The sequence below is a fragment of the Littorina saxatilis genome, linkage group LG4 (assembly GCF_037325665.1).
Source record: "Littorina saxatilis isolate snail1 linkage group LG4, US_GU_Lsax_2.0, whole genome shotgun sequence".
NCBI lineage: Eukaryota > Metazoa > Mollusca > Gastropoda > Littorinimorpha > Littorinidae > Littorina > Littorina saxatilis.
Window position 1 is genome coordinate 31414519 of NC_090248.1, and position 21950 is coordinate 31436468.

A 21950-nucleotide genomic window follows, 5' to 3' on the forward strand; every position below is an offset into this window, starting at 1 on the left:
TTTGAACAGAGTGTCTGAGAAAACAGAGGGTCTTAAATAGGAGGGAGTCTTAAGTTTGGGGGGGGGGGGGGGTCTTAAAATGGGGGTTCCACTGTACTTTGGTGGTGATGGCTTTGAAGTTGTTACGGCCGAGGACTTGTCGAGTGGTGGTGGTACCTTGCGGGTCGAATGTTGATTGCGGTCGGTAATTGCCCTACATTTACGCTCACTGTTCCTGTAGTTTTCGTACACAGAACCAACAGTTCCTACTCGGAAGAAAAACCAGGCTTGGTTGGTGTTTCTGGGGTTTTCCGCCTTGAGTCGATAAATGGGTGCGACTTTTGAAAGTGAGTCACTGGATACTGCTAGTCTGTCAGTATTTCTGATGTCGATGTAATATTTGAGTTCATTTTGCTATTAATGTGCTCAAAACACACGCACGCGTACGCACGCACACACACTGACACGCACGCACGCACACACACACACACACACTGCTTCTCAAGCACTCAAATAATGACTCCACTTGTAGAGAAAGATGTGGAAGAAAGGGGGACTGAGGACGTTGTGTGTGTATAGTATGGGGGGGGGGGGGGGGTGGAGGTCGAGTAACCCTTACTGTGTACGAGATCACTCCAGACTATTCGGAGGTGCCAGTGATGGTAGTCTAACAGTCATGGGAATAATGAAAACTAGATTAGGATGGTATACAGATATGCCCCTGCCAGGTATGTTTCTCATCAGTCCACTACGCATGAGTTGAAGGTGATATTAGCGAGAAAGCAAAAGGAAATGAACGCGGAAAGTTAAGTAAATATAAGAGCACTAGAAAACGACGGTTGTGCTGGAAGCACGCACACAATAAAAGCTACTATTTCTTCCAAATAAAAAGCTACTATTCTTCCAGCTTGACATAATTACAAAAAATGCTTCCTGCAATCTTCAAAGAAGCAACATCGTAAGCTGAGTTATAACCCGGTGTCACGATTTCATCTTTCGCCTGTGTACATATTTCCCCCTCGATTTTTTACTCCTGGTAAAATTAAGAAGTAAAATTATTTATGGACGAAAAGCATGTCAGTTTCTTGCATGTGAAGAAAATTGGTGGTGAAATGTAATAGATTTCACCCCCAAAATCGATTTATTCGAAAACGTGTACCGAGTGGTTACGTCCCTTGAGTAAAAAGGGAAACATTTTAGGATGAATCAAATTTCTAAGTTAAATAAAAAAAAATTGGTTGGACAAATTTGGGCCCACGAATGTAAGGTACACAAGGTCGCTCATCAGTACTATCGAAGGGTGTTTTTTTGTTCAGTGTAGAGTTTATACTAGATCAACGAGGCCGAGAATCGAAACTATGATATCACCACGGCGAAAGATGAAAACGTCACACCAGCATCATTACTGGGGGTGGGAGGAGGGGGGCGGGTGCATGCATTGAATGCGCGTGCTTATTTGATTGTGTTGATGGAAACCTAGTTAAAGTGTGATCGCTTTATTATCAAGAACATGTTGCAATATTGGCGGTATGAAACTGCCGTCAAGAGAACGGCTCCATGCTGTAATTATGATATAAAACACATGTATACGAGTTTGTAGTGCTTTTTAGTGCCTGCACCTAGCCGTGATCTTTGTGACCAGGGAAGAATAGATCAATTAAAACCCCCCGCGGGTTAGGGGGAGTCCCATATTGGTTGGGACGAGAAAGAATTTACCCGATGCTACCCAGCATGTCGTAAGAGGCGACTAACGGTTCTGTTTCTCCTTTTACCCTTGTTAAGTGTTTCTTGTATAGAAAATAGTCAATGTTTGTAAAGATTTTAGTCAAACAGTATGTAAGAAATGTTATGTCCTTTGTGCTGGAAACTTGCATTCTCCCAGTAGGGTCATGTATTGTGCTACGTTGCAGGCCCCTGGAGCAATTTTTTTATGTGTGCTTTTGTGAACAAGAAACAATTAACAAGTGGCTCTATCCCATCTCCCCCCCCCCTTTCCCCGTCGCGATATAACCTTCGTGGTTGAAAACGACGTTAAAAACCAAAGAAAGAAAGAATTACCTCCGTTTTAAACCACACACCTACCCCCCCCCCCCTTTCCCCTGTCCCATCTCCCCCCTTTCCCCGTCGCGATATAACCTTGAATGGTTGAAAACGACGTTAAACACCAAATAAATAAAGAAAGAAAGATCAATTAAACAAACATTCTATTTTAATGTGGAAGAAAAACACAAAGGGAGGAGAAAAGGGGAAAGCTTTTGAAAAACAATTTAATGAGTGAGAAAACGCAGCAGAAATAAGGCTGACGTCATTATCGAGCAAATTTGCTCGATCTTTTGGGGACCGCAGACACGATAAACAGAGAGAAAGAAAAAAAATGTTTAAATAAAAAAAATTAAAAAAAGGTTCAAGCACTCGATGAACCTAATAGCTTATCCTCCTGTGACATGTAATCGGGTGAGGCAAAAGAGAGCGACTGAGAGGGAGAGAGTATAAAACGGAACAGGAAGGAGAGGAGGTGGAGACAGAAGGTTGTCAATGTCCATTATTCATTACCTCTGTTGATATTCTCTCCTTCACAAGCACAGCCTCGTTCGGTGCAAAGGGAGAGAAAAAGCCCCAGTTCCCTAATCTTGTCGTTTTTCGCAAACTGCGCTTACAAACAAAACCCGGCTCAGCTGAGCTTTTGGAGTGCGAGTAATTTGTATAAGGCGCACTGCAATATCGCATTCTGCTCTTGTGTCAACATGAGATAAGGCGCTGTTACATTGGGGTTTTCACTGCTGTTTTGATGACATGAAAAGCTAGATTAATATCGTTTCCAGTCAAATCTTGCCTGGGGATCTGGTCGCTTTGCAGTGTCAGCATCGTGGCCGTTTGCCTGGGGAAGGATCGAAATATGTGTGTCACTAGTGTGCGAATTGGAAGGGATGATTAATGGTAGTAATTGTGTGTGTGTGTGTGTGTGTGTGTGTGTGTGTGTGTGTGTGTGTGTGTGTGTGTGTGTGTGTGTGTGTGACTGTGTGTGTGTGTGTGTGTGCGTGCGTGCGTGTCCGTGCGTGCGTGTGTGTCTGTGTGTGTCTGTACTTCTTGTTGATGCTTACGACCTCGTGTGCCATGTGTGTGTGTGTGAGAACCAAGGCAGAATGGAGGGGATGGGTGAGGGGTAGAGGCTTGATAACAATGTTGTTGCAGCGAGGTCCTGAAAATCGATGTATGCAACACTCACACACACACACATACACACACACACGAGGTCATTGGCATCAACACGAAGTAGGCCATTGACCTAACACTATCATGCCCCTCAGCCTGTTTTTTTCAGGGATAATACCTCCGTAATTTTCTCAGACTTTAAACCTATAAGCAGATTGATGCTTGTAACCTATTTACGTGCACAAAAACTGACTCTCAAAGCTCCGGAATTAATCTTCATGACAGTCGTCCGAGGGAGGCTTATGTGTGTCTTGAAAATGATGATAGGCGTCGTACTACAACTTTGTTCTTCTAGTTTTCTTGACAGAGGAAACTGTCTGATAGAAATTAATTATCTTATTCACAGAGCTACGTGATCCCAAACCCCCTCCCACCAAAATATTTTTAAAAATACACAAACTTGTTTTGCCCTTTTTAGGCTTTATTTATTAACCAGACTGGACAATGGCACAGAAGAGACCAGTAAGAACTAAACAAAGATTCAGTCGTAGATTCCAGTTCCTTTTTCTCTACATTCACTGAATACATATGAACACCTGATGAACTTTTATTATTTTTACATGTTAATTTCGGCAAGGTTTCCCTAAACTGCAGGTGTTCTTTCGTGAAAGGTATACAGTGCCCGACATCCAGCGGCTAATGGACCAAAGAGACGTATCAAACCGACACAACGATACCAAGACTACCATACCAAGAACGTTGTGACAAAACTGGCAAGAAACAGTGACCTGAGTTATGTTCCAACAATAGCTCAAACCGCCCAGAATGAGTTCTCCTTCTTCCCAAGAACAACAGCTGACTGGAACAACCTGGAAGAAGAGACTGTCAAGAAAACATCAGTTTTCGTGCTGCCTAATTAGAAGGCAATACGAACCCTAATTAGTGCTCTCCACAGTGCGGCTGGCACTACGCCAAAGTTTTGGATTCTGCCGGCGTTACCCATGCAGATGCAGATGCAGAGGGACCAATCCAAGCTACGCGAGACACGCTTGTACCACGCCCAAGTTTTCAAACGATCGAGAGAACGTTCTCCTGCCTTATGAATGGAATATAAGTTTTGATAACTTCTTCTTCGTTCATGTGCTGAAACTCACACGGTTTTTACGTGTATGATCGTTTTTACCCCACCATTTCGGCAGCCACACGCTGCTTTTGGGGGATGCATGCTTGGTGTTTTCGTGTTTCTGTAACCCACCGAACTCTTACGTGAATAACAGGATCTTGTCCGTGCCCACTTGGTCTTAGGCTCGCGTGTACCACACACAAAGGGGATAAGGCACTATAGCAGGTCTGCACATAAGTTGACCTTGGGGGTCAGAAAAATCTCCACCTTTAACTCACCCACCCACGATCTTCCTTAACCCACCAGGCGCGGCCCGCTACACTTTGCGTGAAAGGAAAACAGGTCATGCAAGTACTCGTCATAATCCCTATCGCAGCATCAATAATATGCAGTGCGTCGTCTGTGCCGCTGAAACTGCGCAGGTATATTCTGCCCTTAACTAACGTGTATCATATCTCCTGCAGGTGCCCAACATCCAGCGGTTAATGGACCAGTCCAAGCTGCGCGAGACGAGGATGTACCGACACAAGACGGAGCTGATGTACCGGTCCTCCGTCACCAACATGGACCGCACCTCCATCCTGCTGCACAACAACCCCCTGCCAGACATCACCGGCGGCCAGGCCGACTCCATCAGCCGGTACCTGCCCTCATGGATGGACGACCAATCCGTGAGTGTGGGACCTTTTCAAGTGGTTGTGTTTGTGGAGGTGTTCGTGGTGGTGGTGTGGGGGGGGGAGTGGCTGCCCGACATGACTGGCACCTGCCCTCCTGGATGAATGACCAGGCGGCTGTGAGTGTGGCGTGTTGTGCTTGGGGTGGTCGTGTTAATGTTGTTGAAGTCCGTTTGTGTCCGGGAGAGGCTGGGAGAGGCTGTGAGAGGAAGCAGGATGACTCCATCAGTAGATATCTATACATGGCATCCTGCATGTATGACCAGTTTGTAAGTGTGGGACGTTTGGTTGTGCTTGTGGTGGTAATGGTTATTTTGTTGTTGATCTGTGTGTGTGTGTGTGTGTGTGTGTGTGTGTGTGTGTGTGTGTGTTTGGGGGGTGACTAACTCCAACAGATGATACCTGCCATCCTGGATGGATGGCCAGTCAATCAATGCAGGCACCTTTGCCTTTGCATTGTCAGCTTGTGTATGCCTTGTACATATTTGGTAGTGGTGGTGATGTGTCAGTGTGTGTGTGTGGTGGGGGTTGAGTGGAGGGGGTTACAGAAAGAGTATCAATGGAGGGTTGAAAGGAGAAGGTAGTGGTTAGATGAGGTGGGCAGAACGACGGTTGTTAAAGGCCAGTACAGAGAAGGAGGGGGGGGGGGGGGAGTGTTAGAAGTGGAAAGGAAGACAGAAGACCTGTGTAGCTAGAATAAAAAGGAATGGACAACTTTTCAAACATCTAACAGGGGCGGACGAGGGGGGGGGGTTTCTGGGGTTTCCGGAAACACCCCCCCCCCCCCCCCCCCCCAGCCAAAAAATAAAAATATTTGTGTGTGTTTTTTTGGGTTGAGTTTCAATTTTTGGGGTATTAATCAGTGACAAAATCTGCTGCCTGAAACTGGTAATGATCATCCTCAGAATGCACCAGATTGCACCATTTTGCATCCTTTTTTTCAAAATTTTCCGGGGGGGCATGCCCCCGGACCCCCATAGCAAGCTAGGCACTTCGCGCCGTCGGCTCGGCGCTTCGCGCCTTCACACGCATACCTTCACAATATACTTTTGGAAACCCCCCCCATAAAATGAACTGATCCGCCCTTGTCTAATCACAATTTTCACAAAGATGCAGAAGGAAACAAGTGACACTTCCAGTTCTTGAACACGAACACTTTGTTTTCATTTTAGGACATAAGCGAGGAGGAGTACATGAAGTGGATCAACGCCAGGAGAGAGAGACAGCAGGAGGGGAAGGAGAACAAGGAGAACGTGAGACACTCGGCTCACAGCAGGCATATGAGTGAGACCAACAACGAGCTGCAGAACATCTGGCACAACTTGTCCACCAAGCAGAAGCAGAAAACACCCAGGTTGGACTATAATATGTTAATTTTCATCCTTTTTACATTTAGTCAAGTTTTGACTAAATGTTTTAACGTAGAGGGGGGAATCGAGACGAGGGTCGTGGTGTGTGTGTGTGTGTGTGTGTGTGTAGACTGATTCAGAGAAAACTACTGGACCGATCTTCATGAAACTTGACATGAGAGATCCTGAGTATGGTATCTCCAGACGTTTTTTTCATTTTTGTGATAAATGTCTTTGATGACGTCATATCCGGCTTTTCGTAAAAGTTGAGGCGGCACTGTCACGCTCTCATTTTTCAACCAAATTGGTTGAAATTTTGGTCAAGTAATTTTCGACGAAGCCCGGACTTTGGTATATTGCATTTCAGCTTGGAGGCATAAAATTTAATTAATGAGTTTGCTCATTAAAGTTGTCATTAAAATCGATTTTTTTGCAAACACATTTAAAATTGATTGCATCGTATTCTTCATCACATTTTAAATCTAAAAATATATACATGTCATGTTTACTCTTAACATGTGATCACAATTAACGAAAATAGATTAATTAGTCAAGATTAAAATTTAAGAAATCGATCCAAAAATGATTTAATCGTATTCTTTATCATTTTCTGATTCCAAAAACATATAGACATGATAGGTTGTATTCAAAACAAGCTCAGAAAGTTAACAAGAAAACAGAAAAGCGCGCTTTCCTGTTTAGCACAATACGCTATCGCGCTAATCTGGCGTGTCAATATCACTACGTTTTGCACGTGGGATGTGAGCGATTTCCTTCACGCGGGGATTGACGAAGCTGTACTGTCTGGGTGAAAAAATACAGTGCGTTCAGTTTCATTCCGTGAGTTCGACAGCTTGACTAAATGTAGTTTCCTCCGAAAGCGGCGTATGGCTGCCTAAATGGCGGGGTAAAAACGGTCATACACGTAAAAGCCGTGGGAGTTTCAGCCCATGAACGAACAAACAAACTAAATGTAGTAATTTCGCCTTACGCGACTTGTTTTCTTGTTTGTTTGAAGATAATCCATTGTTTTTGTTGTTGTTTTCTGTTTTGAAAGTATACATGTATGGGTGGTGTTTATTTTTTTTTACTTTCAGGTTTTTGGCTCACGTAAGTGTAGCCTATGCGATGCTAACTTTTGTCTGTCTGTGCGTGCGTGCGTATGTATGTATGTATGTATGTATGTCTGTGGTAGAAACTTTAACATTTGAAGACGTCACATTATGGCGTAAGAGGGTTAGACGTCACGCGAAGGAATTACTGAAAGTCTCGGTCATTGTTATTTTGAGCGGGCCGAGACTAGTTGGCAGTCGTGTCCCTGTAAGTAGGCTTGCAGACAAACAGATCTAGATCTAGTGTCTCGCTTTCTTGCACAGTGTCACCTATGCTTACTGTGTGTGTGTGTGTGTGACGGAGTGATTGAGTTTGTGTTACTGTTTGTCGATTTCTTACGTGAGCCTTGATGGCTTTGCCTCTTGTTTGTTTGATTTTGGTTTTTTGTTTGTTTAAATGTACGTTCTGTTCAATTTTGGTTCTCTTTCTTTTCTAGGATAACATTTTTAATGCCTTTCATGATGAGGAATAGATCACATTTGTTTTCATTTGATCAGGATAAACTTATTAGATCATTTTACAACAGACTTAATTTTTGATTGACTGACTGATTGATGTATTCAGGTGCAGGGCCCTTACAACCATAATGGGTCAGCTAAGCTTGACCATCATCCATTCTTTCCTTACCACCCTTTTAGAAACAATCCGTTCTCTAAAACAATCATTTCTCAGTAAAACAACCAGTTCTCAGTAAAACAACCAGTTCTCAGTAAAACAACCAGTTCTCAGTAACTCAGTCAAACAATCAGTTCTCAGTCAAACAACCAGTTCTCAGTAACTCAGTCAATCAGTTCTCAGTCAAACAACCAGTTCTCAGTAAAACAACCAGTTCTCAGTCAAACAACCAGTTCTCAGTAAAACAACCAGTTCTCAGTAACTCAGTCAAACAATCAGTTCTCAGTCAAACAACCAGTTCTCAGTAAAACAACCAGTTCTCAGTCAAACAACCAGTTCTCAGTAAAACAACCAGTTCTCAGTCAAACAACCAGTTCTCAGTAAAACAACCAGTTCTCAGTAAAACAACCAGTTCTCAGTCAAACAACCAGTTCTCAGTCAAACAACCAGTTCTCAGTAAAACAACCCAATTTACAAACCTGCACACAGTCCAACTTTTGAGAACACCAAGGAAGACTAACAAAAGAAACAAAATGTGAATGTCTTAATTCTTCTTCTTCGTTCATGGGGTAAAATTCCCACATTCACTCATGTTTTTGCATGAGTGGGTTTTTAACGTGTATGACTGTTTTTACCCTGCCATTCAGGCGAATGTCTTAATTAAAACGCTAAACTTTTTTACTTTCTTTCACTAATGGCGTCATTACACTTGTCTTCCACCAGGATCCAGTTCCTGACGGAGAAAGCATCAGAGTGCGAAGGGGAGTTCTCCAAGAAGTTACAGGAGGAGAAAGACCAGAAGGAAAAGCCACAGCCGCACCACATGGCAAAGTCCTACTCAGCTCTTGGCTTCTCCCATCCCTCTTCGGCATTTTCAGGTAAACAATTGACTATTTTTGGAAATGAGACTAAAAACCTCAGGAATTGAGAAGAAGATTTCTCTGATAATAGACGAATTCCAAAAATGACTCCGTCGGGTTTGTATTGGTTGTGGAAGAGTGACCTTTTCTTGCAAAACCTCGTACAAACATTGGAGGGGCCAATCACTAGCGAGGGGTGTGTTGGAAACACATGCGTAAAAAAGTCACTCTCCCACAACCCACACAAACCCGACGGAGTAATTTTCGGAATTTGTTTATTACCAGAGAAATCTTCTTCTCGATTCCTGAGGGTTTTACTCTCATGGTCACCTTGTATAGCTATTCTGATAGACACGTGGGGGAATTCGGGGGCTGTGATTGGATGGTCTCACACATCCCCATTCCGATCATCAAAGGATAACGCTACGGAAGTTGGTAATCTTTTGCCGATATCCCTAACAAAGACGCATGGTTCTGATTTCTTCTGCGTGTATAAAGTACACGCATACCTCTCCAGGTTTGTTTCTGTGACTTGTCGACAGACGATGCCATTTGCTTTTTTATATTTAGTCAAGTTTTGACTAAATATTTTAACATCGAGGGGGAATCGAAACGAGGGTCGTGGTGTATGTGCGTGTGTGTGTGTGTCTGTGTGTCTGTGTGTGTGTGTGTGTGTGTGTGTAGAGCGATTCAGACTAAACTACTGGACCGATCTTTATGAAATTTGACATGAGAGTTTCTGGGTATGAAATCCCCGAACGTTTTTTTCATTTTTTTGATAAATGTCTTTGATGACGTCATATCCGGCTTTTCGTGAAAGTTGAGGCGGCACTGTCACGCCCTCATTTGTCAACCAAATTGGTTGAAATTTTGGTCAAGTAATCTTCGACGAAGCCCGGGGTTCGGTATTGCATTTCAGCTTGGTGGCTTAAAAATTAATTAATGACTTTGGTCATTAAAAATCTGAAAATTGTAAAAAAAAATAAAAATTTATAAAACGATCCAAATTTACGTTTATCTTATTCTCCATCATTTGCTGATTCCCAAAAACATATAAATATGTTATATTCGGATTAAAAACAAGCTCTGAAAATTAAATATATAAAAATTATTATCAAAATTAAATTGTCCAAATCAATTTAAAAACACTTTCATCTTATTCCTTGTCGGTTCCTGATTCCAAAAACATATAGATATGATATGTTTGGATTAAAAACACGCTCAGAAAGTTAAAACAAAGAGAGGTACAGAAAAGCGTGCTATCCTTCTTAGCGCAACTACTACCCCGCTCTTCTTGTCAATTTCACTGCCTTTGCCATGAGCGGTGGACTGACGATGCTACGAGTATACGGTCTTGCTGAAAAATGGCATTGCGTTCACTTTCATTCTGTGAGTTCGACAGCTACTTGACTAAATATTGTATTTTCGCCTTACGCGACTTGTTTTGTTTTGTTTTTTGTTGCTTACCGTACATGAAATACCTTACGTGTAATTTTGTTATATCCCAATTTTGTTTATATAATACTTCTGATTCTGTGTTTGCAGTGAACTCGAGCCGAGAGCGTGGTCGTTCCATACAAAGCGCCATGCAGCTGAAACGTTACAGGTCGGACTGGGAGCCGCTCAGCATGAAAGCTCTGGTGGAGTACAAGAAACAAGTGTACACAGAAGGCGAAGGAGAGTTCGAACATGGCCGCACGAAGATGTGGCCTGTCAAAGCTGCCTCAACCACTGCATGATTCTTGTTACTTCTTAGTGAGAGGAAAACGCAAAAAAATCTAGCTGTGATTTCTAAAAAATATATACTACTTACATCACAGACTGATTTAAAGGTGTTGACAAATATTTGCCTGTAATAAAGATATATCTGTTATTTTTCCCAAATAAGAAGAACGCAAAAGACTGAATTAATTGAGCTTGTCTAACATTCTTTACCTTAGATCACAGAATGAGTAAAAAGTCTGCAGAGATCAAACAAACTTGAAATAAAGACAAATTTTAGATTTGTTTTCACAAGAAGTTAAAGGATAACACAAAAGGCTGTGATTTGAGCTTGTTTGGCATTCTTTAACTTTGGTCACAGGATGAGTTACAGTTTTAGACAAATATCTGATTTGTTTTATAAGTATGTGTATGATTTATGGCTATATTTAGTGGTTTAAGAAGAAATGAGGTGGAGTGAGTCCAGGGAATGAAGTTTGCACAACAGATTTCGAGTAAAAGTTCTCCCTATTGGTGTTAACGCTATTTCTACTTGTACCCCAAAACAAATGTAATCTAACTTATTATCAGTGTTTCACCTCTGCTAACATTTTACTACCTGAACGAGCTTCATACAAGCATATTACTTGATAAAGCATTCCAAATTTACATGTGTCATATTACAGCATTTGAGACAAAGCATTCCAAGTTTACATATGTGTCATAATCACAGCATTTGAAACCAAATTTCACAGAATTGTTCACTGAAGCTTTTTTTAATGTATTTTAAGACTGTTTTTGTTGTTTTCTAAAGGCATATTCACACCTGAACATCAAAGTCTACCATTCTTATCGTTTCTTGCCATATTTTGCTTTAAAACAATTTGAAACACCACTTGATGAAAAAATAAAATCACTGTACATTTTGCACAAAACATTTTATGTGTGCTTAATTTGTAAGCTCTGCTGTGATATGTAAAATACTTAAAATAATGTGCACATGTAGAAAGTATACACTGTTTTACACACACAAAAGAAAACATTCCAAACTGTCAGTTGTAAATGAATGTGTGCCATTTTAAAAAGAAAAAAAATTATGTCTTGTTCTCGACCTAGCAGATGCAGTTTGTAAACTATAATGCCTTGAGCAGTTTCTTGGAAATTTTCTTCACGTTTTTTTCCGCTCACTTTGTCTTAACTTCTGTTTCTTCGTTATTACTGCTCCTTGTACAGGGTGGGCCATAAAAAGTGTCCACATTTAATTTGTTAATATTTTTCCTGTAAAGTGATATTTTCTTTTCTGTTTCAGATAGAATTTGAGACAAGCATCTTAGAATTCTTTTAAAGCCTGAATGGATCGCATTCCAGTACAGGAAAGGACCAAAATCGTTGAACTTTACTTTGCTACCAATTCTGTGGTTCTCGCCCAGCGCGCTTTTTGGAGAGAGTTCCCTGGCACACACTGTCCATGTGCGAGAACTGTGGATAAATTCAGGGTTATGTCCTTTATTGTTATCTGCGAGACTACCAGTGTTCCTGAATTTATCCACGAGGCGCTTCACAGTTCTCGCACATGGACAGTGTGTGCCAGGGAACTCTCTCCGAAAAGCGCGCTGGGCGAGAACCACAGAATTGGCAGCAAAGTAAAGTTCAACGATTTTGGTCCTTTCCTGTACTGGAATGCGATCCATTCAGGCTTTAAAAGAATTCTAAGATGCTTGTCTCAAATTCTATCTGAAACAGAAAAGAAAATATCACTTTACAGGAAAAATATTAACAAATTAAATGTGGACACTTTTTATGGCCCACCCTGACAATTGTTCAGTGGAACCTCTCTTTTATGATCCCACGATTTAAGACCCCTCCCCCACCCCTTTTAAGATCTTGCTTTCTCAGATTTTCTGTCCATAACCTTGTAAATTTACCTACATTTCAAGAGACTCCCTCCTTTTAAGAACTGATTTGTTGAAGTCTTACAAGAGGGGTTCCACTGTTCTTGTACATAGTAAAGCAAAAGATTCCAAGCAATTCCGTCCAGCCCTTACCTGAAATTAAGGGCCTACCAGTCACTGATGTCTGGTGCTAGCGATCGACCACAGTTTACCTGCAGGTATCTTTTTATCTCTCCGTATCGTAGAAAGTGTTAACAAACATACACGTCCATCTGGAACACGATGACAATGTATGTGTGGGTTGTCTGCACGAGAAAGGCTGTAGAAGCATTTTTTTGTTTTTTAATTAAACAATATAGCCCCTGCCCTTTTTGCCCTTTTGTCACAGGCACAGCTGTACTTTCATGTCATTCATTCACCAAATACTGTACTAAATTTAATTACAGTATTATACAATGCAAGTTGATCAATAAGTAACCTTGCGAAAAAAAATAATCCTGCTCAGCCACAGATTCTCCAGCAGGCAACCCTTCTTAACACTTTGTCCTGGTCTTTTTCAACCCATCACCAATTCAGCGTCGACCCTTAGTTACACATTGTCTGTCCCCCCTGTCTGTGTCACCAGTATATGTCATAGTGAAGTACAAAAACCCATGAAAGTATCCAACTTAGGTTCACTGGTAAACCAGAAACTCATCACACTAGTTTTTGTTTTTTAATTCTCTCATCTACAGCCTCCAGAATCATTCTCAGTGTCTTACTGTTGTTGTTGCTGTTGCACTCGGAAAGTTTTCTTACCCAGAGATGTGTACCAATTAAATTCTAGCATTCTGATCTTCCTGTGTTAAATGTTTTTACTATCATTTTTTACTTACTTTCTGTGTATATAGTTACCTAACGATGCCTTTTGAATGTCCAATCCTTGATGTTGTTACTATAATGTACAGATCCACAGGTATATCACTTTCACAATTGTACCAGTTTTGACATATTTTGGAATTTTGCAGAATTAAATAAATCCCATTGTGCTTGCTTCTTATTTCCAGAAGTATAAGCTTCCATATCTAAAAGAAATTGAGAAATGATTTTTCTGTCTACGCCTCAAGCAATTTTATATCTCCTTAATATAGCAGAATAATGTGTTTATAAAGAAGTTCAACACAAAACAATTGTTTACTGTTGTGTTTCTCAGTATGTGTGTGTGTGTGTGTGTGTCAGTAAGTCAAATCAAATCAAATCAAATCTAACAGGGTAAAAGTAACCCTTTCCTACATACCTTGCTAACTTGCAAACATCTTCAGGAAAAAAAGGACTCGCACTGACAGCTAGTAAAAGTAAGCTAGGGAGAAGTTGGAGGCGGTCAAGGGAGACAACTCTTGTAAAGTATTGAAACGAGAAAATGTTTCATTTGCCTCCCTTGCTCAACAGAGTCGCCCTTTCGGCTTCAGCTCATGTATCTACTGGGTGTCCATTCCCGATTACCACAACAGCATTGCCTGATTGATCATGAATTGGAAAATTCATAAGTAAAATCAATGAAACGAAAATGATACACAGAATAATCATTAAAAAAATGCATTAGTAAATGACAAATAAATCGAACAAACACACCCACTTTTGACACAGACAGCGTAACTGTTCAAACAAGATCAGAAAAAAGAGAACCTTCAACTGAATACAGCAACAAAAGTGGAACAAAATGTACACTGGGCTTTAACCCTTTCGCTGCCAATCAAAACTTGCGTATGTGCATTCCTGACTGCCAGGGAATATTGGAGTTCGGGGTGTAATAATTCACAAAAAATTCTAGCTCCAAACTGGCAGTAGGTAGGTAAGTAAAACCTATGTTATTTTTAAGGGAAATTGAACCAAGAATCTGTTTTTAGTGTCTAATCATGGAAATAATAATTAGTTTGGCTTATAATGATGTTTAAATATGAACTTTTGAAAAATCAGTCCGGCGCAACTTCCGGTGCCTGGGGATCAAACACAGGTGGCTGTTTTGCTCGCTCCAAGAAAGAATTATAATCACTATCATCTACCTGTTTCCAACGAATCGTCCTTCCCCTGTCAGTATCCATAATCATTTGCACCGCCTGTAGCGTCAGTCCGGCTTTGTTTTTCCCTACTAGGGCCCGGTCGACTGTCACCGTCAGCCATTTTGACGAGTCGAGATTTCTCTCCCCTACCCTGTCGCCAAGGCCGAAAATAGCCTTCAGACGCAAAACCGCGTCACCATTTATGTTTATTCATGAGAATGAGGTATCCTACCAAGCCATTGGCTGCTATTTTTGTGTCAGCAGTGACATAGCATTTCTGGAAAATCCCGGAACGGAGAAGACGGGTAAACCCGTCTTAAGGCGCTGTGGCTGCACAAGCGCATGACGGGTATACCCGTCCTAAGGCAGTCAAGTGGTTAAGATGAATTTTTAAATCATATAAAATGACCAATATAGGTACCGATTATATTTCCATCATAACTCACCATACAAATTGTACACCAAAATCAAAAACAGCCACTGTTCAAGATCGCAGTCTTTTGTAATCAGCACAGTGATGCAGCACAAAGAAGAAGTGAATCGTCTCAACCAGCAATCATACCGTCAGGACTCACAAGACCGTCAATTCTGTTGACAGCAACAAGGTACATGTACTAGGGTTTTATATCATAGTGCAACAAAATATTTGACTGGATTTCACACATATATACCTGTCTCTATACCTTCTCGTATTTACGCACATGACGTCCTGCCCACATAATGATGCATTCCACAGCACTTAATTTCAGAACAGACAAAAGAAACGTCAGTCATGGGATTCTGAAATCTCAATTTTGTTTTTGAAATAACAGTGGAACCCCACCTTTTTTAAGACCTTTAAAGACCTAATTACTTTTTCAGATTTTCTGTTCATAACCTAAATTATTTCTTCTTGTCGATCACACTTCTTCTTCTTCTGCGTTCGATGTTCACACTAAAAACCATTATTTAAGACTCCCTCCATTCTTCAGACCTGATTTTCTCAGGTTTTTGGAGGTCTTATAAAGCTCGTGTTCGACTGTACATGTACTTAACAATGAAGCTGTGGTTTGATATGCCTCCTTTTTCATGCTGATTTTGAAGAACAAATTAAAAAACAAGTACCTTTCAGCTGGGGCTTTAAATGTATAAAAAATAAAAAAAATTCATGCACAAATCTCATGTCGGACACACACTGGCTACGATGCATGTATTTCTTGCACATACGGAGCCATTTCTGCGACTTTGGACACTGTCGACAGAAGCCTCTGATTGAAGAAACATGCGGTTTTAGTTGGTGCAAAATTTGAACGAACCTTGCGGTTCTCACTGACTCCCATTTCAAAGCTGAATTTCTACAAGTTCCAGGAAGTATCAGTACGTGATGGCACATTGTAAAACAGAAAACATTTATGGAAAACAGCCATGCAACGCGCATTAAAATACTTTCGACCACAGTGATCGACTGTTTTCGTAGAAAAGGCAAAAATGTTCTCTCTCTTGTGACATTCAATATATGACATAGGGTATCTGAACTCAAGCATAAAGCTGATACATGTATAAATGAATCTAAGAGCAAACATAAAAGAAGTAAAAACAATGGTGCACATATGTTCTCGCTACTCACTCGTATTTGCAAACAAAGGCGTGGCTCTGTCGGCATGATGCGGGTCTCCATTGACCGTTCTCCGCCACCAGACACTGGAACGTTCCATCCTGCTGGCCTGGAGGGGTGGCAGGTTGACCAGGGGCCCAAGAGGTGAAAGATAGAGCGAGCCAGCTCCCGTGACCATTGGCCCACGACCAGTGACCCATCATGCTGTTACCAGACAGCCACACTGCTTTGTCAGTGGCTGAAAACAGTGATTGGTTTGGTATTCGTTTTTGTTTTTTAATCGTCTTTTTTACCTGTGTGTGTATCTGGGACCAATACAACTCTGTTTCCTTTCTCAGTTTACATGGCAATAGCCATGCTTAAAACTAGTTTCATTTAGGTCTACCACAGTCAAAATTTAGAAAGTTCTAAAAAGCTCATGTCTTAAAATTAATGTTCACGTTTCTTTCAGCTGAAAACAGAGAGAAACAAGTCTCGTGAAGCGAAGTTAATACATTTAGTCAATCTGTCGAACTCACAGAATGAAACTGAACGCACTGCGGCATTTCACGACAAAAGCTTTCCCCAATTACCCGCGGCCGGCTGGCTGATCACTTGACGTGACAAGCCAGTATAGCGCAGTAGCATATTGCGCTTCACAGGAAAGCGCGCTTTTCTCTATTCTTTTTAACTTTCTGAGCGTGTCTATATGTTTTAGGAATAAGGAAATGATAGAGAATAAGATGACAAGCCTCACATCCTACAGCACTCACTGTATAGTCTTCATTTAAGACATCTTACACGTCGTAATTGATGGATGTTATATTCCAAAAGTAATAGCACACTAGGTCCTGTTACTCACTTGACTTGGCTGTGATCCACTGAGATACCGCTTGATTTTCTCCAGAATCGTCAATAGTCAGCAGCTCTGTGTTTGCACTCTTGCAAAATGTCTGCACAAAACAAGTTTTACTTTTCTACAGTGGAACAGAGCCTTCTACGACCTTTAACCTTTGCCGTGCTTCCTGGGTTCACCTGTACCCAGAGATACACTAAAATCATTGTAACTCTGGAACCATTAAAGGTATCGTTTTGAAATTTTAAGTATCTCTCACACACCTAATTTGCTCTCTGTCTGCAAATTTTTAGTGTGTACATGATAAAACATTAAAATTAATTGATTATGATAATTTACATAAACACTACCGATGGTGCGGGTTCACACAAACCCATACTTTTAAAGAGTAGTAGTGATTGTAACTATCCCTCTGCCGACGGCGCGGGTTCTGCTACACCCATAATTACCAAAGAGGCGGAACAGTGTCTGTCTGCCTGTTTGTCTCCAAGAGACTGTCTGTCTCTCTGTCTGTCTCTCCGTATCTCTCTGTCTGTATGTCTGTTGTCAGTTGCTCTGTCTGTCTGTCTGTCTATCTGTCTATCCGTCTGTCTATCCGTCTATCTGACTGTCTATCTGACTGTCTGTCTCTCTCTCTCTCTCTGTCTCTCTCTCTCTGTCTCTCTCTCTCTCTCTGTCTCTCTTAGTCTCTCTCTCTGTCTCTCTCTCTTAGTCTCTCTCTCTGTCTCTCTTTCTTAGTCTCTCTCTCTCTTTCTTCTCTCTCTCTCTTTCTTAGTCTCTCTCTCTCTCTCTTTCTTAGTCTCTCTCTCTCTCTTTCTTAGTCTCTCTCTCTCTCTCTCTCTTTCTTGTCTCTCTCTCTCTCTCTTTCTTAGTCTCTCTCTCTCTTTCTTAGTCTCTCTCTCTCTCTTTGTCTCTCTCTCTCTCTCTTTCTTAGTCTCTCTCTCTCTCTTTCTTAGTCTCTCTCTTTCTTAGTCTCTCTCTCTCTTTCTTAGTCTCTCTCTTAGTCTCTCTCTCTCTACCGGCACGGTGGCCTAGTGGTAAGGCGTCCGCCCCGTGATCGGGAGGTCGTGGGTTCGAACCCCGGCCGGGTCATACCTAAGACTTTAAAATTGGCAATCTAGTGGCTGCTCCGCCTGGCGTCTGGCATTATGGGGTTAGTGCTAGGACTGGTTGGTCCGGTGTCAGAATAATGTGACTGGGTGAGACATGAAGCCTGTGCTGCGACTTCTGTCTTGTGTGTGGCACACGTTATATGTCAAAGCAGCACCGCCCTGATATGGCCCTTCGTGGTCGGCTGGGCGTTAAGCAAACAAACAAGCAAGCTCTCTCTCTCTCTCTCTTTCTTAGTCTCTCTCTCTCTCTTTCTTTCTTAGTCTCTCTCTCTCTCTTTCTTAGTCTCTCTCTCTCTTTCTTTCTTAGTCTCTCTCTCTCTCTTAGTCTCCCTCTCTCTTTCTTAGTCTCTCTCTCTCTCTCTTTCTTAGTCTCTCTCTCTCTCTCTTAGTCTCTCTCTCTCCCTCTTTCTTAGTCTCTCTCTCTCTCTTTCTTAGTCTCTCTCTCTCTCTCTCTTTCTTAGTCTCTCTCTCTCTCTCTCTTTCTTAGTCTCTCTCTCTCTTTCTTTGTCTCTCTCTCTCTCTTTCTTAGTCTCTCTCTCTCTTTCTTAGTGTCTCTCTCTCTCTCTCTTTCTTAGTCTCTCTCTCTCTCTTTCTTAGTCTCTCTCTCTCTCTCTTTCTTAGTCTCTCTCTCTCTCTCTTTCTTAGTCTCTCTCTCTTTCTTAGTCTCTCTCTCTGTCTCTCTCTTTCTTAGTCTCTCTCTCTTTTTCTCTCTCTTTCTTAGTCTCTCTCTCTCTTTCTTAGTCTCTCTCTCTCTCTTTCTTAGTCTCTCTCTCTCTCTCTTTCTTAGTCTCTCTCTCTCTCTTTCTTAGTCTCTCTCTTTCTCTCTCTTTCTTAGTCTCTCAGTCTCTCTCAGTCTCTCCCTCCCCCTCTCCCTCCCCCTCTCCCTCCCCCTCTCCCTCCCCCTCTCCCTCCCCTGCAAGAAGTCGGTGAAGGGAGAAACTCGATGCACCCACTGAAGTAGCGCTGTGGGTTTCCCTGAACCCACCCCGTCGTTAGAGAAATAAACGGTAAAAACCCTCTTTCAAATGTATGGGTTCAGACAAACCCGCATCGTCGTTAGAGAAATAAACGGTAAAAACCCTCTTTCAAATGTATGGGTTCAGACAAACCCGCATCGTCGGGCGTGTGTAGTCAAAAGCGGCATCCGGCAAAGGTTAAAAATCTAAGAAAATCAGGTCTGTAAAAGGGAGGGAGTCTTAAATGGAGGTCAATGAACAGAACATCTGAGAAAGGAGGGTCTTAAAAAGGAGGTAGTCTTAATTAGGGGAGTCTTAAAAGGGGACGTTCCACGGATCGCGAAAGAGTAAATAATTTCACACAAACGCACGCACACACATATGCACACACACACACACAGACACGTACACACATACATACGAGCCAGAGTATGGTAATGAATATGTTCCCCAAATACAGTTGAAACTGTTCACTGATGGTGCTGTCACAACTGTTTCTGGCAGACTGTTCCAGTGAGGAATCACCCTTTCTGCGAAGAAGCAGCTCCGAACGTTCAGCCTACAAAATGGTTTGTACAACTTGAGGCTGTTTCCCCTAGTGTCTTTGGTTTCGGCCAGCTGGAAATTCGGGTTGCCTGTGTCGTAGATCCCATGCATATACTTGTAGAGGTCGATCATGTCACCTCGGAGACGCCTGTGTTCGAGACTCGGTAGTTTGAGTACAGCAAGTCGTTCTGGGTAAGTTTTCTCACTGAGAGCCGATATCAGTTTGGTAGCCCTTCTCTGTACGTCCTCTATTTCCTTGCACAGCAGTTTCTGCTGTGGTTGCCATACTGAATGCCCATATTCAAGGATTGGCCTGACAAGACTCTTGTAGAGTTGTACAAACACCTCCCTATCCAGATGCTCAAACGATCTCCTGATGATGCCTAAGGTTTTGTTTGCCTTCGCAGTTGCTTGTGCATTTGGGAGTCTTAAAATGGGGGTTATTTTACAAAAGGTCATGAACAAAAAGTCTGAGGATACAAGGTCTTAAAAAGAGGGAGTCTTAAATTTGGGGGTCTTAAAATGGGGGGTGCCACTGTAAAAACACTCACTACAGCAAACAAAACACCTACCCAGGCCTCTGTCCAGGTGGAGGGAGTGGTGAAATGTCCGTAGCAGTTACGCCCCAGAAGTTTCTGGAATCCAGGAGGACAAAACACGTCCCCTGCAATCTGCCGAGCTCCCCGTTCAGCATGGCCTGTTGTGGTGTGTCATTAAGAAATGAATAGATTTTGTCAGCCTAATCTAATTTTTCAGCAATAGATGTGTTGGGGGGGGGGGGGGGAGTGTTTGTGTGTGTGCTTGTGTGCGCGTGTGTGTGCGTGCTAGCGTGTGTACATGCGAGCACACCCAACTGCGTGCATGCATGCGTGTGTGTGTTTGTGTGAGTGTTTGTGTGTGTGTGTGTGTATGTGTGTTCGTGCAGGGCGTGTCTATGCCCATAAAATAGACTAAAGGTAGTAAAAGCAATACTCACCATAAGCGAACAGCAAGTGTACATGCGAGCACACCTGTCTGCGTGCATGCATGCATGTGTGTGTGTGTGTGTGTGTGTGTGTGTGTGTGTGTGTGCAGGGTGTGTCTATGTGCATAAAATAGACTAAAGGTAGACATGAAAGCAATACTCACCACCAGTGAACAGGAAGCACACTGCCACAAAGAAGAAGACAGGTAAACTGGACATTTCACAAGCTGAAGTATCAACAACAACGAACAAGCACTGCATGCATATCCACAAGCTGCCACCTAAATACTTTGTTTTTGGCTGTTGCGTAATAACAGTTTGTTCTGATCTGGCTTATCGTCTACTAACTAGGTCATGAGTACTATTACTATCAGTATTTGGACGAAAGCTGAAGAATCAAGTCATACAAAGATAAATACTTGGTACTAAGAAGTACCTTATTTTTGTTTTGGAACACTGTAACCTCTGATCTGAATTCAGGCCTTCCCTGGACTTCATGTACAGTATGTGGCTTATGATCTGACTGAAGATACCCTTCAGGTTGTACAGTATGTGGCTTATGATCTGACTGAAGATACCCTTCAGGTTGTACAGTATGTGGCTTATGATCTGACTGAAGATACCCTTCAGGTTGTACAAATTAGCATACATATCCAAGCTTTTACATATGATCCAAGGGTCCTATTATATTATGCTTGAACATACATAATGCCACAAGTGTAAAGCTCAACTGCCCAGTTGAAAGTTTGTTTGAAATGATTAAATGTCATTTTCAACAGTGGAATCATTTATATTCTGCATACATGTCTTAGACAAACCTTATGCACACACACACACACATAACGCATGCACGCACACACACACACACACACACACACACACACACACACACACACACACACACACACACACTGTACACACACTGTACACACACACACACACACACACACACACACACACACACACACACACACACACACACTCACTCACCAATATTACTGTGGCAATTTTATTATAAAAACGTTCACAAATTCATTTCAAGCATACTGAAAGCGCAACCGAAATAAGAATTCATCCCCACCAGGTCCAAAACAAACCAATTCTTAATATAAAATTAATACACATTTACATGCATCATCATCCTAACCTGCAGAGAATCTAATCCATCCTAAAGACTTAACAGTTAGCTAGTTAACTTTTTTTTGTCAGTTTAGGACCTATTACTCAGGACATATTTTTTTCAAGCAACAAGCATCTTTGCATTAATTCTGCTTTAAGACATAAAATCTTTTTACAGAAAGTGCAATCCAAATGAAAATAAAATCTGAACTATGTACCCTATTTTTCCCCCTTAAAAAAAAGCATAGTTCTGTGAAAAAATAGATACAATGCATTGTAAACATTGTTAACGTAAATAAGCATGAATGTTGTTCGTTCATTTCAAT

At 41.8% G+C, this 21950-nt stretch overlaps 2 protein-coding genes across 6 annotated transcripts in view; one reads left to right on the forward strand and one right to left on the reverse strand.

The window, feature by feature from the left end:
• LOC138964484 (glutamic acid-rich protein-like) overlaps positions 1-13250 on the forward strand; it is a 266503-nt gene extending 253253 nt beyond the window's left edge. For all 5 annotated transcript variants that reach the window (XM_070336452.1, XM_070336453.1, XM_070336454.1 and 2 more), the window contains 4 exons: positions 4720-4926; positions 6102-6283; positions 8730-8884; positions 10412-13250. In XM_070336452.1, the coding sequence (XP_070192553.1) occupies positions 4720-4926; positions 6102-6283; positions 8730-8884; positions 10412-10605 (738 nt within the window). In that variant the 3' untranslated portion in view covers positions 10606-13250. The remainder of the gene's footprint in view (positions 1-4719; positions 4927-6101; positions 6284-8729; positions 8885-10411) is intronic.
• A 222-nt stretch (positions 13251-13472) lies between these two features.
• Positions 13473-20862, reverse strand: LOC138964486 (perlucin-like). The gene is made up of 5 exons (XM_070336457.1): positions 20670-20862; positions 20114-20238; positions 16934-17024; positions 16105-16330; positions 13473-15086 (listed from the first exon to the last, which is right to left on the reverse strand). Exons 1-5 carry the CDS (start codon positions 20764-20766, stop codon positions 15044-15046), a joined length of 582 nt encoding a protein of 193 aa, XP_070192558.1. The 5' UTR covers positions 20767-20862; the 3' UTR covers positions 13473-15043.
• Positions 20863-21950: the final 1088 nt, after the last annotated feature.